The sequence below is a fragment of the Dermacentor albipictus genome, unplaced genomic scaffold (assembly GCF_038994185.2).
Source record: "Dermacentor albipictus isolate Rhodes 1998 colony unplaced genomic scaffold, USDA_Dalb.pri_finalv2 scaffold_13, whole genome shotgun sequence".
Taxonomy (NCBI): Eukaryota; Metazoa; Arthropoda; class Arachnida; order Ixodida; family Ixodidae; genus Dermacentor; species Dermacentor albipictus.
This window is the reverse complement of record NW_027225567.1, coordinates 10,458,837-10,474,634: the sequence shown is the minus strand read 5'-3', so window position 1 is coordinate 10,474,634 and position 15,798 is coordinate 10,458,837. Positions and strand designations below refer to the sequence as shown.

General features: G+C 47.3%; 1 protein-coding gene across 8 annotated transcripts in view; it reads left to right on the top strand.

Moving 5' to 3' along the window:
• Positions 1-15,339, top strand: part of LOC135915697 (organic cation transporter protein-like) — a 268,323-nt gene extending 252,984 nt beyond the window's left edge. For all 8 annotated transcript variants that reach the window (XM_065448831.1, XM_065448830.1, XM_070528580.1 and 5 more), the window contains one exon: positions 15,147-15,339. In XM_065448831.1, the coding sequence (XP_065304903.1) occupies positions 15,147-15,210 (64 nt within the window). In that variant the 3' untranslated portion in view covers positions 15,211-15,339. The remainder of the gene's footprint in view (positions 1-15,146) is intronic.
• Positions 15,340-15,798: the final 459 nt, after the last annotated feature.

Genomic DNA, 15,798 nt, shown 5'->3' with positions numbered 1-15,798 from the left:
GTCTAGAGATAATCGTGAAGCCAGAAAGTTGGGATTACGCGAAGAAGAGCTCCTTAGATTCAACAAATACCGAAAAAATGGCGGCGAGTGAGATTGCACGAGAGAAAATTAAATGCACAATTGAACGTGCGTAGCACAACATTCGCAAAAGAGACCAAGGCGTCCAAAAAAAATTTTGGAAGCACGTAAGAGTACTCGGAGCACGAACCAAAAATTTTCACGTGGCTACAAGGGATGAAGGCGGTAACATCTTCAAAGGAGACGATGCACTGCGATACACCACAGGCACTGTTAGGGCTAACTTCGGCACAAAAGAAAGCATAGTTCAGACCCAGACAAGCATGAACAGAGAAGCCTGAGAGATTATATTTTCCATGGAGAACTTTTACTGGAAAAAAAAGGACAAAATGTCCCTAATAACACGGCGGCAGGACCCGATGACATCTAATGCAGCTAATCATACACCTCGGTCCAAATAGCAAGACATTGCTGACTAATGCCAGAGAGCAAGTGATTACGGCGAAGAACATTTTGGTTAGATGACGTGAAAGCAAAGTGAACCTTGTATACAAAGGAAAATGTGATCATGGTAAACGAGCTCCTACAGGCCAGTTACAGTAACGTTGATGCTATATAGAATGGCAACGCAAGCCAAAAAATTAGAACGTTCTAAATGGGCGGACACAAATGATGTACTGAGAAAACTACAGAATGGGTTCAGTCTACGAAGACGCTTAGAGGATAGTGTGTTTGTACTAACTCCCTGCATGGAAATTTGGGTAGCTCAGAATAGATCTTTATGGATAGCATTTCTAGATAATAAAGGAGCCTACGACAACTCATACAGGGAATTGTTATGGGATATTCTCAAGCACGAAGGCATAGATTACAATTTCTTGGAGCTGCTGATGGAGATATATTGAGACAACCGAGCACAGATTGTATGGCAAGGCTAAAAATGTAATGAAATGGGGGAAAGTTGCCATGGACTGAGTGTCATCTGTCGGCATTGTTGTTCATGCTTCATCTTAGGGGCATAGAAAGACAAGAAAACAGCGAATAAGGGCTTGATTTAACTTACAATCGTAATGAACAAATTGTGCAACAGAAGCTACACGGACTGGCGTGTGCGGACGACATAGTGCTACAAGCGGACAATGCAAGATACAGACACTTGGGAATATCTGTACCAATGCAGCGATAAATATCGGCCTTAAGTTTAGCACACAGAAATCTGCAATTACGATCTTTAATGAAGAAGCGAGTAATTACGCGGTGTCAATTCAACAGTACCTCTTACCCATTGTCAAGCAATATAAGTACCTCGGCGTATACATAAACGAAGGAAAGAGCTACTCAAGCACCTACCAAGCTAATCCTAAAAAAGTGAGAAGCAAAATGCAGCAACGTAGACCACTTTTGGGCCGCATTAAATATGAAGGGGTGCGTGGAATCTGGAAAGGAGTAATGGTGCTAGCACTAACGTTGGCAAGATCCATTCTGTGCTGAAAATCGCATATCTTGTCGGGGATGGAAGTTAACCAAAGATCGGTAGGGCGGTTGGCTTTGGGGGCCTACCGTAAAACCACTAACGAGGCAGTGCAGGTTGACATGGGTTGGGCCTTGTTTTGAAGTAAGAGGAGCGCAGAGCGAAATTCGCTTTGAAGAAAGACTAAGGAATATGGATGAAAATAAATGGGCGGCTGAAGTGCACACGTTTCTGCAACTGAAAAATGTGGAAGCAGAATGGACGAAGACGTCAATGGAGTTGGCAACAAACTACGGGGTAATTGAAAGTGTAAATAGGCAACCAGGAGTAATTAGAAAGAAAGTGAGATAAACAAAGACAAAGAACTGGATGCAAAGAATGCAAAAATAAAAAAAGACCATGCAGAATTACAAGAACGAGAAGAAACAAATTAGAAAAGAAAGTTTTTATGGTACCAGAAAGGGCAGGGCCTTGCTGTTTGAGGCTGGAGCTGGTTGCTTAAAGGCAAAAACTTACCGGAGCAAATATTCGCAACAAGGTGAGGCATGTGTGTGCATGCTGCAGCAAATATGCGCAGGCGACTGAGCATATCCTAATGGAATGCGAAGGGACTCACCCAGTGACATCAGTAGGTAACGTAGAACTTCCAAAAGCGCTTCCGCCTAAAGTGGACGGAAGCATGAACCAGTCAGCAGTCGAGATAAGCTAGAGACGTTTAAAGTATTGATGGAAAAAATGAAGCGAAGACATTAATACTACCGGATCTGTTACAGGCACAACTAGCGGCACAAGGTAGATAGAAACGTTTTGAGTAAGAAGAAAAGGGAAAAGATTTAGACGTACTGAAAAATTCTAGAATAAAAAGCATGTATCATCATCATCATCATCAGCCTAGTTACGCCCACTGCAGGGCAAAGGCCTCTCCCATACTTCTCCAACTACCCCGGTCATGTACTAATTGTGGCCATCTTGTCCCTGCAAACGTCTTAATGTCATCCGCCCACCTAACTTTCTGCCGCCCCCTGCTGCGCTTCCCTTCCCTTGGAATCCAGTCCGTAACCCTTAATGACCATCGGTTATCTTCCCTCCTCATTACATGTCCGGCCATGCCCATTTCTTTTTCTTGATTTCAACTAAGATGTCATTTACCCGCGTTTGTTGCCTCACCCAATCTGCTCATTTCTTATCCCTTAACGTTACACCGATCATTCTTCTTTCCATAGCTCGTTGCGTCGTCCTCAATTTCAGCAGAACCATTTTCGTAAGCCATGTATAGCATACCTGAATAAATAACAGGCTAGACGACTATTTGTCGCCACCATATTTAAAAGGGGATGTGAATAACTTATCATCGTCTGCCATATTCTACGCGTCAGTAGCTTTACCTTCATTGCCACAAAAAGTTGTCCGCGCCCGCCAGGGTCGATGTATCATGAACTTCATCTGCGACGGCGACAAGGTCCGCCATGGATAGTGAGAGGGGGGGGGGGGGCAGTTTTACTCCAGGCGGTGGCGCGGGCCACTAAATCTTGAAAGCTATCTTCTGCGAGGGTCACAAAGTCCACCAAGTGCTATGTTTTCCGGGCTTAGTTCATGTTGATGCACGAGACAACGCGAAGGTAAAATCACTCACTGCCGCTGCCACGCTCCTTTACTCCAGCGTTTTGACAGCGAGTTTCTGTGGTCTTCCAGTGAAGTGTGTTCATGTTTGCTTGTGCGCGCGTGACACCGTGCTTTCTAATATAATTAGTATGCCTATGTTTACAATTTCATGCGGCTGATGAAACTACTATCTTTACTTCATATAACTGTCAATTAATTTGCAATCGCAATTGATGCTTCGCCTTTCGGGCGAAACTGCAGCTCTTTTGGTGATTTCAACTTTCCTAATATTGTGTGGGCCAGTGATCCGATAATTGTTAAGCACAAACCGACAGAGTGTACTGCAATTCTCAATAGCGCTTTAAAGCACCTGCGCAACAAGAAGCGATAGTTTCGGCATGTAATGTTCACAAATTATGCACTTTGCTGGTCCGAATATCGCCCAGTTGATACCAATTACAACCGTGCCATTTCAAAGGCCAAGAAAACGTTCGTCGATAGAACACCCCCTTCGGTACTGCGATCTAACCCTCAAAGTTTTGGACTGTTGTTGTGGTACTAAAAGCACGCACATTCAACTAACCCTCTGCTATGTCCCTGCTTCTTCCCGTCAGTGCTGCTGTGTTTTCAATAACACGTTTGTGTCGTTTTTCTGGTGAATGGATCATACCAGGCTACCTTAAATATCAAAGTGTAACTTCTTGCATCTGTGAATCCCACTGTTATTCACAGCGTCGGTATCTGTTGAATAACCAGCATTCTTAAGATATCTTCATCCGCTGGCCCCGAATTTGTTAATCCTAAAATATCGAAATGCACTGATGTTTACTTCTAGCAGCCATTGTCATCTTCATCGACCACCTTTTACACATGGTGCGTCCAGGCGCTTGTGTCTCATGCCTCGTGCCGCGATTTACGAGGTTAAAGAAAGGGAAGAAGAATAAAAAAAGAGCTTCTGCTCCTGCCATCGGTCCGAACAGTTCTCAGGTTTTTCGCTAGCTGACTCACACAATGCTGTAGTGGACCTGACCTCGGCAACTATAACGTGGTGTAGCAGACGTCATTGTACGACAAGCACGACGTCATGGACGAAGCCACGAACCAGAGAACCAGAACAGAACGCCTCGCCGCGGTTAAGATAACCTCCCGTCCTTTTGGCCACAAAATCCGGCAGCTTTTCTCAGGTGGAGGCCATCTTTGACCTTCAGCGCATTACCTGGCAGGGCCCGAGGTTCCTCCACGCTGTCTCGCACTCCCAGCAGAGGTGGTTGAAGAGTTCCAAGGCATTGTGGACATGCCCTACGACACCACCCCCTATGACCACTTCAAAACGACGGTGCTGCAAGGCAAGCCCGTGTCTGTGCGCAGGCGCCTCTACCAGCTTCTCAACGAAGAGAAGCTCGGCGACCTGCAACCGTCGGAACTTCTACGTCGTATGCGGCGGCTTCTGCGTGACTATAGGCTGCGCGCAAACAGCCCGCTGCTGCGTGAACTCTTCCTTCAGCGCCTACCGCAGAATCTGGTGGTCACTCTGGCTGCCGCACCAGAAGACATCTCCCTCGAGGATCCTGCAGAACTGGCTCATCGCATCGCTGACTACTCAGCAAGAGGCACTGTGGCAACAATGAGCCTTCCACTGTCGCACCACGAAGGCCGACAGTCTCCCCTTGATGAACGAACTTGCTGAGCCCGTTACAGCACTACAGTCAGCGCGACCGCGATTTCCGTTCAAGATTCATTTCGCGGTCCAGCTCCGGTTGGCTCGGCATCCCAAAGACTGCAATGGCGACATCATTCGGGCTTTTCGAGTAAGTCCGCATGCCGTTCGGTTTGACAAACGATGTTCAGCTGCTCCAGAAGTTTATCAGCAAGGCCACCCAGGGACTTTCCTTCGTCCTTGCGTATCTCGATGACCTCCTGGTGGCTAGTATTACCCCCCGGACAGCATAGTAACCATTTGCGCCCGCTATTTTCTCGGCTCCAGGAACACGGCCTTCTCATAAACCCCGCAAAGTGTGTCCTTGGTGTTCACGACATTGAGTTCCTCGGACACAGCGTGACACCCGAAGGGATCAGACCGTTGGGAAAGCAAGTTTAGGCTTTGCGCGAGTTGCGTCGCCCAACGTAACTGGGAAAGCTCCGCGAGTTCCTTAGGCTGCTCAACTGCAACCACCGTATTCTTGCCAACGCCGCCGGAATTACTATACCCCTAACCGAGCTTCTCAAGACCACTAAATCTACGTACACTGCACTGTCTTGGACGTCAGATGCCGAAGAGTCCTTCCAAGCTGCCAGAAATGCATTGGCAGATGCCACCCTACCGGTGTATCCTCTGCATGCTCCACCCATGCGTCTTATGACCGATGCATCTAGTGCGACTGTCGGTGCCGTATTACATTTCCAGCGCAACTCCTGGTGCCCACACGGGTTTTTCACCCAGCAGCTGAATCCTGCAGAAAGGTGCTACAGCATGTTCCATCACGAGCTGCTTGCCGCATACTTGGTTGTTGGGCATTTCGGACACCATTTCGGAAGGAACAAGCTTTCACGTCCTCACGGATCACAAGCCTTGGACATTTGCTTTTCGCGGTAATCACAACACTTATACCGCACAGGAGATACGACACATAAGCTTCATCTCCGAGTTCACCGTGGACATAGGATACATTCAAGGCGCAGTCACCGCAGCCGCAGATGCCTTCTCCCGTATCGACGCAATATCCACGGCCACAGTTGACTTTGAAGAAATTTCCACGTCGAGCTTCAAAACTTCCGGTTTTCTCCTACGTCGTTAGCGCTTTCCGACGTGCCCCTTTAATTTTGTTCAGGCACTATCACTTGCAACGTGGCAAGAGGTCGAACACGCCCATTCGTTCCATTCCGACTCCGCCATCAAGTATTTGGCAAGCTACACGGCGCAAGTCATCCTGCAGTTAGTGCCACTCAGCGTCTAATTACTTCCCGCTTTGTGTGGTCGAGTGTGAAACCTGACGTGCGCCACTGGGCTCGCGAATTCTTTCACTGTCAACGCTCCGAGACGACACGGCACACGAAGTCGCCAAGTTACTCCTTTCGTACACCTGACGCCCAGTTCGATCACGTTCCAATCGAGATCGTTGCCCCGCTGCCACCATTTGCGAGGTGCTCGCTACGTACTCATTTTTGTAGACCGTTATACCCGCTGGCCCGAAACATTTCCTCTCACTCACATTACAGCACTTAAGTGGCTTCCGCGTTTGTCAGTGGCTGGTTCTCGCGCTTCGGATGCCCCAGCGTTGTTACGACCTATCGCGGCCGACATTTTGAATGTGATCTCTTCCACGAGCTTGCGTGCCTGCTTGGCCTCCGCCATATCCATACTAACGCCTGCATCACTCACCTGTAAATGGAATGACTGAATACCTTCAGCGTCAACTTAAAGCCGCCTTGATGGTCCGCCAGGCTCGCTCTTGTTGGGCTGAATATCTTCCTCTCGTCCTGCTAGGCGTGCGCGACTCAGTGGAGAGCGAGACCCCGGCTGCGGAGCTAGTCTGTGGCACAACGTTACGGTTGCCCGGTGAACTTTTCGCACCAGCTACTGTTGCCACACCCAATCCAGACCGATATATGTTTAGTAGCTCCCCTCCTTGTTGGCACGCTTTCGTCGTCAACCGAGTAAGATTACATCCTCAAGTAATGTCTTTGTCAGCAAAGACATGCCTACAACAAGCTACGTTTTCGTACGACGTGAAGGCATCCGACTATCTCTTACGCTTCCCTATGACGGCCCTTTCAAAGTACTGAAGTGGACAGAAAAAAAGTGTTACCATCGAGCTCAACGGACGCGAAGAAGTTCTGGTGATACACAGCGTCAAACCAGCCTGCCTAGCGACCTCGCCATCATTATCCGCTATCAAAGACTATACAACCGCTGAAACGAGGAATTTACTCTATCGCCTGGCATCAAAAGCTCTTTCTTGGGGCCGTCGCACCACTGTTCTTCTGTTAAAAGGGCAGGGAGCTCTCTAGCAGCCCCCTTCAACATCCTCGTCCGACTTTTACATATGGCACCACGGTGTGGCGTGTGTCTTGTGCCTCGTGCTGAGAGCTGCGAGGTTAAAAAAGCGAAGAATAAAAAACACGAGTTTCCTTGGCTTCTGCCATTGCTTCTGCCAGTACTTTGACTCGCTGGCTCGCACATTGTTGTAATGGACCTGACCTCAGTGCCTGTATGGTCATGCGTAATACTTGCAGAAATAATTCACCGACCATTACAGGTTTTTTCGGTACCCAATGAGTAGGGAAGGTGGCTTTGGTGGCGTTTCTTCAGCTTTGAACTACAGACCGCTTTCCTTCACCTGCATCTCCTGTAAAAGGTTGGAGCACGTTATATGTTCACATCTCATTACCTTTCTTGAATACAAGTTTGTTTAACTGTTATCAGCACAGATTTCCGAAAAATATTTTTTGTGAAGCGCAGCTTCTATCGCTTCTATCGACCTCCGCATTGGAACTGACTATATCATTACTGATTACGCCAAGGCATTTGGCACTGCCTCACACGATGTACTCGTTTTGAAACCTATTTAGCTTGATACTGATCCGCTAGTACCTAATTGGGTAGCACACTTTCTTTTCAAGCGAACTCAATATCTTACCGGTAATGATCGTTCCTCTTCACCTTCTGCGTTAACTTCTCTGGACTGCCAGGGGGCAGTGCTGGGTCTATTACTTCTTTCTGAATACATTGACGATCCTCCAAGCTGTGCAACTTCTACAATTCGACTGTTTGCGGACGACTGCGTACTTTATAGCAAAATCACCAACGCAACTGACAGTTCTTCAAGATAACCTCAATAACGTATCGAAATGATGCAGTGACTGGTTCATGAGGTTGAATGCTACGAAATGTAGAAGCATGCGTGTATCCCATCAACCTAACATATCGAACGCGCAAAAGTATCTTCTTAACGGCACGGCCCTGTTGACACACATGATTATCTTGGCATCCATATTTGCGCGGATTACTCATGGGAAATGCGTGTTGATAAGTCTGCTACAGCTGCTAATCGCATCCTAGACTACTTACGCACGAACTTTTCATCGGCTTCCACATCGCTGAAGCTAACCCTCTATAAAACTCTGGTAACACCTAAAATGGCAAACGCATGCGCCATATGGGACACAAATCAACCTTTGCCTAACCCTCGGAGCCATCCAGAAGCGCTGCACTCTTTTTATTCCGTCCAACTACTGCTATCACCCTTCTGTCACGGCTATGAAGAACACGCCTAATCTACCAGACTGATCACTGCGCCGTAAATCCCCACGTGTATGCTTCTTCCACGAAACATATTTTCAGAATCCGGCTTTGAGAGATTCTCTCCTCACATCCCCTCGGTACATTTCTTCTCGCGTTGACCCCAAACACAAAGTAGCTCTTCCATTTTGTACCAATGCGTATAGACCCTCTATTATTCCAAGAACCTGCATCGACCGGATTGCTGAAAGTAATGCCCTTGCGCAGGATTACCCAATCACTACGCACATTACCGTTGAGACCATGCGCATGCATCTCAGGCATTATGCTAGGAACCTTTCCCACCACTTGGCGAGCCTCACTGCTGCAAGGTCCTGCTAGACATTTAGCGGCATTGTCAGTGCACATCGTGCGTTGTTTACTTCAGGGTACGCACCTGCGGCCAAGCCAGCGTTTCCTCCGTGGTGTTTGAGCCGTCCACAGGTACATCTAATGATTCCAGGACTACAGAAGACGACAGATCTACCGCTCTCTGCTCTAAAACAGTTGACCTTGCTTCTTTTGCATGAAAAGTACAGCAACCACGTGCACATCTATACCGATGGATCAACTACGTCATGCAGTTCCGGTGGTGCCGTGGTGGTACCAACGCGAGGAATGACACTGCGCTTCAAGACATCGCATGTGACGACCTCAACGGCGGCAGAACTAACGGCCCTGCGTCGAGCACTGGAATTCATTGAATCTGAAAGAGATAGAAAATGGGCTGTGTTCTGTGATTCAAAACCTGCATTACAGTGCACGCAGTCAGTTCTCTGACACGGATGCCATGACCAACTGACATATGAAATCGCGAAACTTTACCATCATGTCCAACAAAAAGGTCACGAGGTCGTTTTTCAATGGGTACCTGGCCATTGTGGAATCAGTGGCAATGATTCCGCCGATAACGCTGCTCGTACAGCACATCATGAAGAGCAGAGCGTTTCAATTCCGCTTTCGAGGACAGACGCCGCTAGGCAGCTTCGACACCTGGCACGCAGTCTCACACTGACCGAGTTGAACTCGCCAAATTTACGACTTACACGACTGCATCGACTAAACGCCTCCCTGCAACTCCGGCCTCCACTCGGACTTCCTAGACGTGAAGCTACGCTTCTCTGTCGCCTTTGGTTAGGAGTTGCCTTCACAAAGGCATACTCTACATTAATTGGAGGGACTGACAGTGGAGCATGCGAGGTCTGTGGCACGGAAGAAAGCATCGACCACCTGCTGTGCCACTGTCCACGATACACCCCTGAGAGACAAGAACTTGCCAAAGCTTTTGAAAAACTGGACAATCGGCCGCTTTCTGTGCAGGTGCTACTGGAACACCGCCCCCATCGCCCATCGGCCCATGAAGTGGTGAAGGCACTTTTGTGATTCTTAAGGACGACGGGCTTCTGCGACCATTTGTGACTATTAATGCAATTTCTGTAAGGCCACACACGTCATCGAACTCACCTGCAATTTCCTTCCCTCCTCTCTCTCCCTGTTATCTTTGTTTTCCCCCTTTCCCATTGCCCCGATGTAGGGTAGCCAACCGGACGTGATTCTGGTTAACCTCCCTGCCTTCTTCTTATCTCTTTCCCTACCGTGCATCGACCGGAATCACATTCCCAGCATCGTTGTTGCCTTTGAAGACACTTCCAACTTCAAAGCAACATTATGGAATGTTATTTAGTTCATGTAAATTGTGATTTTTTGTGTTATTTCGTGCGTTCTTTTTTTTTATTTTTAGTACACACGAGTGCACATATGTACACCAATGTAATTATTGATATTGCTTATCAAATATGTAATGTTGGACCATTTTCCATTTTATTGTGTTTATATTTCCTGCACATCTAAGAATGCCTTACCACTCCTTCTTTGTAATTCCTGCAAGGACCCTGAAAGTATCCGAAAATAAATAAATAAATAGTAGCGTGTTCAGGAGCGGCGCGCGTCATGCATTGGCGTGAGGTGGCAAACGCCAGCCCATGCGACAGCACCACCGCCGCCCACATTGGTCCTACCGATCCTTGGTTAACTTTGAACGCCGACAGTACATCCGCTTTTAAACGCAGGCCCTCCTTGAACACTGTGTACATAGTACCATCATTCCCATGGTGGCTGAGCAATCGTAGCGTCGGACTTCCCTGCAGTAATTATTGTAGGAAAGTCTATAGCTGAAGTGACTATGAGTCCAATTCAGAGCTGCGCCGAGCGCCAATCGGTCGGAATTAGCTCGTGGGAAAAAGGAAGATCAACAACCACTCCATCTTGCGCCACCCATTAACGTCACTGTATTTCGCACACTTAACAAACTAGCAGGCTCATGTGTTGTTAAAAACTCGAGCAGCACAGGTCGATCAACCTGCTAAGTTCCCCAGCTACCGTCACACATGAGAGGGCACCGATCAAACTTCTCAGCGTGATAGGCAGGCGTTGTGCGCTTTTCGGTGGCAGGTGTCAGCCGGCTTCTTTCCTCCCTTCATTTGTTTACTTGCTTTAAAGTAACATATGTCGCGGGACCAAATACCGGCTGCGGCGGCCGCATTTTGATGCGCGCGAAATCCAAGAACGCCCGTGTCCCACGCATTGGGGGCACCTTAAAGAGCACCTCACCAGGCCACATAGTAAATTTCGGTAAGGCGCTGGAAGTTGTTACGGGCCCTCTGGGGAGCGTTCTGACACAAGAATTTTTCCGATTGTTTCAGTAATAGCAGATATAGAAATATTTCAGTGCCGCGAACGCATGATTTCAGGAGGCGAGAGCCACTGCCAAGAGCTAGACTCTCTCCGCTTGCTCCAGGAAATCCAAGAAAGGAATTTCGCAAGCGAAATTCCTGTCTTGCATTCTCTCATACCGGAGCTCGAGGACCGCGTGACGCATACGTCACAGAACAGACCCTGCCTTCATTATTTCCCTCGTTTTTTTGCTTCGCGGCATACTCCGATGATGGCGTCGCGAGCGAGCTGTTGCGTTTCTCTCGTTTCGCGCCGCACACGATTTTGCACGCTGTGCACGAGAACACCTGACTAGCGGTATAGGTCAGTGCTACGCGAATACTGAGGCGGGGAAAAGCGGCTCATGAAGCATGATCGCGCGCTGGAACACGGTAGAAAATGGCATGATTTCGTTGTGTGCGCGCACGACTGCACCACGTGGGAACAAGCAGACCAAAGGAAAGTACATATCTTTTGCAGCGGTGCAAAGTAAAACAAGAAAACGCAGACATTCGGTTTATGCTTTACTATGTCTCTAAAGTTCATTTCGCCTACTGAAGCAACAGATTACGCAAATAATAGATGTTGCTTCGACTCGTTCTCCAAGTCACGTATCACTACGAGCGAAGTCACAGCCCTGCCATGTACGTAGGCGCACTTGTGCGATATACGGCGACTCTCTGGCTGGGAGCGCGGCGCTTGCGAGGAGAAATTTGAGCTCTTTCCCCGACGCGTATTGAGGGCGAGCTCCACCACTGGAAAAGCTGGCGCCACCGTCAGCGTGACGTGTCATGAGGGATCACGTGGACACATCGGCCGCGTCGGCTGCTTTGGAAGCGCCGAAGTGAGCTTAAAACTAAAGTTTAAAGTTCCACCTGCGCCTTGGTTCTGATTAAGTGGTGAGTTTTACCGCCTTAGGTGTCTCCTTGACAACATTTTAAAGTACAATAATAGGTAGTGGCTGCCTTTGTAGGCGTGCAGCATGGTAGGCTACTGCTCGGTGCCGCAGTACCGGACGTACGCAACGGAGCTCAGTGTCAGCCTTATTCACACGTAGCCGCAGGACAAGGAGCTGCGTGAAGCTTGGCTCGCGAAACATAGAACCGGCAGACAGCCATCGGCTTCAACTCGGCTATGCAGCAAGCACAAACGCGAGGAAGATTTCTGCTACGGCACCGGGACTGTGCGATGTTCGGTGAGTAGCAGAAAACGCGCACTGAGACGCTCGCCCGCGCCCGCTTCCCGGCTAATGTCATGACGGTTTGGTCTATGAACTTGTTGATGCTTGACACTGGCAAGTTCACTGGAACGGAAAGGGAGCGGTAAGACGCACATTTAAAAAAGGGCATGGCATACGGTCATGTTTGTGTTAGGAATTAATGCACTGGATTACGAAAAAGAAGCACAGGGAAATCGCAGGCTAAGATTGATAAACATGGAGCGCGACGCAACTTGAGAAATAATATTGAAATGTCCAAGAATTTAGAAGACAGGAAAAGATTGAATCGTCACGACAGCACATTACAGTCCCTGTAGGCGTCGCAGTCTCTATAACGAAATTATTTTGAACAGTCCTGATAGCATCCACACAACAGTGGTTGCTAGTGTACTGTAATATGCTCATATGCTGCTGCCGAAAGCTGCTGCTGAAAACGCGTTCACAGCGAAAGCAAAACATTGTGCGCGGACATGCATGCATATGCGCAGTCGGTCGTCGCGAACCCGTGCGATCGCTGCATTGAGGCTTCATTCTGCTATGCCCCATTTGGTTATACAGACAGCACACTATAAGAACATATTTCACATAGTTTACTCTCAGCGTTTGCCTACCATTCACGCAAGAAGCCGGTTCGGGAGACTTCATCGCGGCGACCGCGCGCAGTGGCGTTCACTATATGTATTCGGTAAAGAGATAGCGTCTGTAAACGATTCTGTGCTTTCAGTTTGCCCAAGATTATTATATAGACAGTCAGAAACTTTCCTCGTTTTGAGCTTACTTACATAAATGTCCAGGAGGGCTGCCGCGTGGTGTTTTTATCGAGCGCCGTAAGCGAAACCTATGAGGAGCGCGCCACTTGATCCCTCCTACTACACAAGGGATGCGCTTCCGACAGATGGCGACTCCGTAACTCCTCGCCTTAGCAGACACGATCGTTAGCGTGCATTGTATGCATGGCGCTTGTCAGCTCAAATTGGCCATACCTGGTAAGGAGCCCTTTAAATATCCCCTGGTGGCCAAAATGATTCCAAAGTCTGCCACGGCGTGCCTTAGCATCAAATCGTCGTTTTGGCACGTGAAGCCCAAGAATTCATTCATTCAATTAAAACACAATAATGAAAAGAATCCAATTGGACATTTCTGGCGGAGCAATTTATACTTTGAATGCAGAGGATAAAATAAGAAAGGGGAATCTAGGAACGCTAGCACCACGAGCAAATGCAAGACTCGAAATCTTAACAGGGCGAGCAGGGAATGGCAAGCTTCACTTGGCGATAACGAAGTGACGAGCATGGTCAGTGGTCGTTGAATACATGACCCGGTAGGAGCCTGTCCGCCATATATACACGTACATCAACGCAGCTTACACAGTCGTTGATGGCACTCACGTCGATTCTAGAATATGCTACAGTGTTCGTGAAGCGGGTACAACCTGATTAAACGGCCTCTTTAGGTACAGCAATGGCGACGTAACAAAGGTGATGCAATCACTTGCAGTGCGCCCGTCTGTCTATACGGCCTTCAACTCAAACGCAAGAGTGAGAAAAATTACGGTTAGAGTGAGAGCGGTTAACAATAAGACATAAAAAATGATAACAGACGACGCTCACACTGGGGATTACTTTGTGTGCTTGCTCACAATATAGACACTCGCGCGATAATAAACATTTGTAAGTGTCCATGTAAACCCTTTCGAATGCTGAGGCAAAGAAGCGTGCCAGAGTACAGTGGAACTAGAAGTCGCCGATCCCGCCGCCACTCACCACTACATTGCCGCTGACACGCCATGCGGACGACGCTCATAATATTATTAAAAAATTGCAACAGTGTAAACGCTTACAAGGCCACTTGATGCTCAGTGCCCATGTTACTGCTGAGGTTATTGCGACAAAAAAGAAAACGATAGAGAGACGTATTGGCTCAGATGAAGCTGTCGGTGTTTATGGCTTTCGTTTCTATCTTTTCTTGCGAGCATTATCTTTGCGGGAATAGATGTGTGGGTGTCTCAATGTCCGTGCCTTTTACCGCATCCAAGCTCATTAAAAGTTAACAACGCGCCCAAGAAGCAGAGCTCGTTAAAAGACGTGTGGATTTCGGTAATACGTTACATCAGTAAGTGCTTAATCATTATTTCTGTTTCGACCAAGATACATATACATATAACCTTTATATATATATATATATATATATATATATATATATATATATATATATATATATATATATATATATATATATATATATTATATATATATATATATATATATATATATATATATATATATATATATATATATATATATATATATATATATATATATATATATATATGAAGCATTACACCATATTCCGTGAGTGGTTCTTTAGAGCCCTGAGAATACATATCATCCCAATAGACAGCACAAAGCCGCCTTTGCTGTCGCAGACGATTGAACGACAGTGCACTGGGCAATTGGGTCACAGTGTAGCCGGGATTGTTTTGCGTGCAGTTCCCTGTGTGTGCCGTCATTCTTTTTTTAAAATTTATTTCGACGAATACTTTCCAGATGGGATGTCGATTTATTATAAGGCGTCTGTTAGCCGTCAATGCAAGGACTGCTTTGTCAAAGGTTATATCGCGTATCCTGCGATCATAGCTGGTTCTGGCACAGGTGAGAAGGCCAGCTAGCAAGTATAAGACGGAATCTGTCCAGTACAAAGGCTGCACAACTTCATATTGTTGGGCAAGTATAGTTAGGACATAGTCTTTCTTTTGCAATGAGCGACAGCAACAAAGCGAGTCTAAATGTCGAAAATTCAGAATGGGCAATAAAGGTGCAATAAAGCCTCTCTTATTTCTCTTGCAGAAAGAAATTACCCAAGACACCAAAGCCGCTGGCGGAGTACAGGCTGACCAACACCACTGCGTGAGCATTGCGAAAGGCACTGGGTCAACGTCCGCTTGGCGGGTCATCATGGTGCGCGGTGACGATGCATGTGTCACACTATCACTGCAACAGGCTGTTGTAGTGCACATTGGAAAAAATAAAATATCTCCGCGCTGAGAGACACAACTGCCTTTGAACATTTCCCTTATCTTGAAGAAACCCGTGAGAAAAAGAATGCAATGGAGTTTTTTTTTAATTATTCAGATCCCACGCAATGTGGAAATCAATGCAAGCGAAGGTTTGCGTGCTGAATACTTTGATTGACGATAATTAGGGACGTTATTCACGGCCAAAGCTTAATGTCTTCAACGTTTAGGCTAACACGAGAGTGGCGAGTTGACGTTAAACGTTACCTTGCGTGCATCACTGCTGTTTGTCTGCGTAGTACACAGAACACACGGGGAGAGTTGTTTGCTTGAGGCGTTGTTGTGCGCCATATTATATATCTTATGAGAGGATTGAGCACTGTAATTTCCTCACATGGCACATCGCAGTCTGGCAGAAGTTTTATACTCGAATTTGATTATGGCGCTCTACGTGCCAAAACCACACTCGGATTATGAGGCAAGCC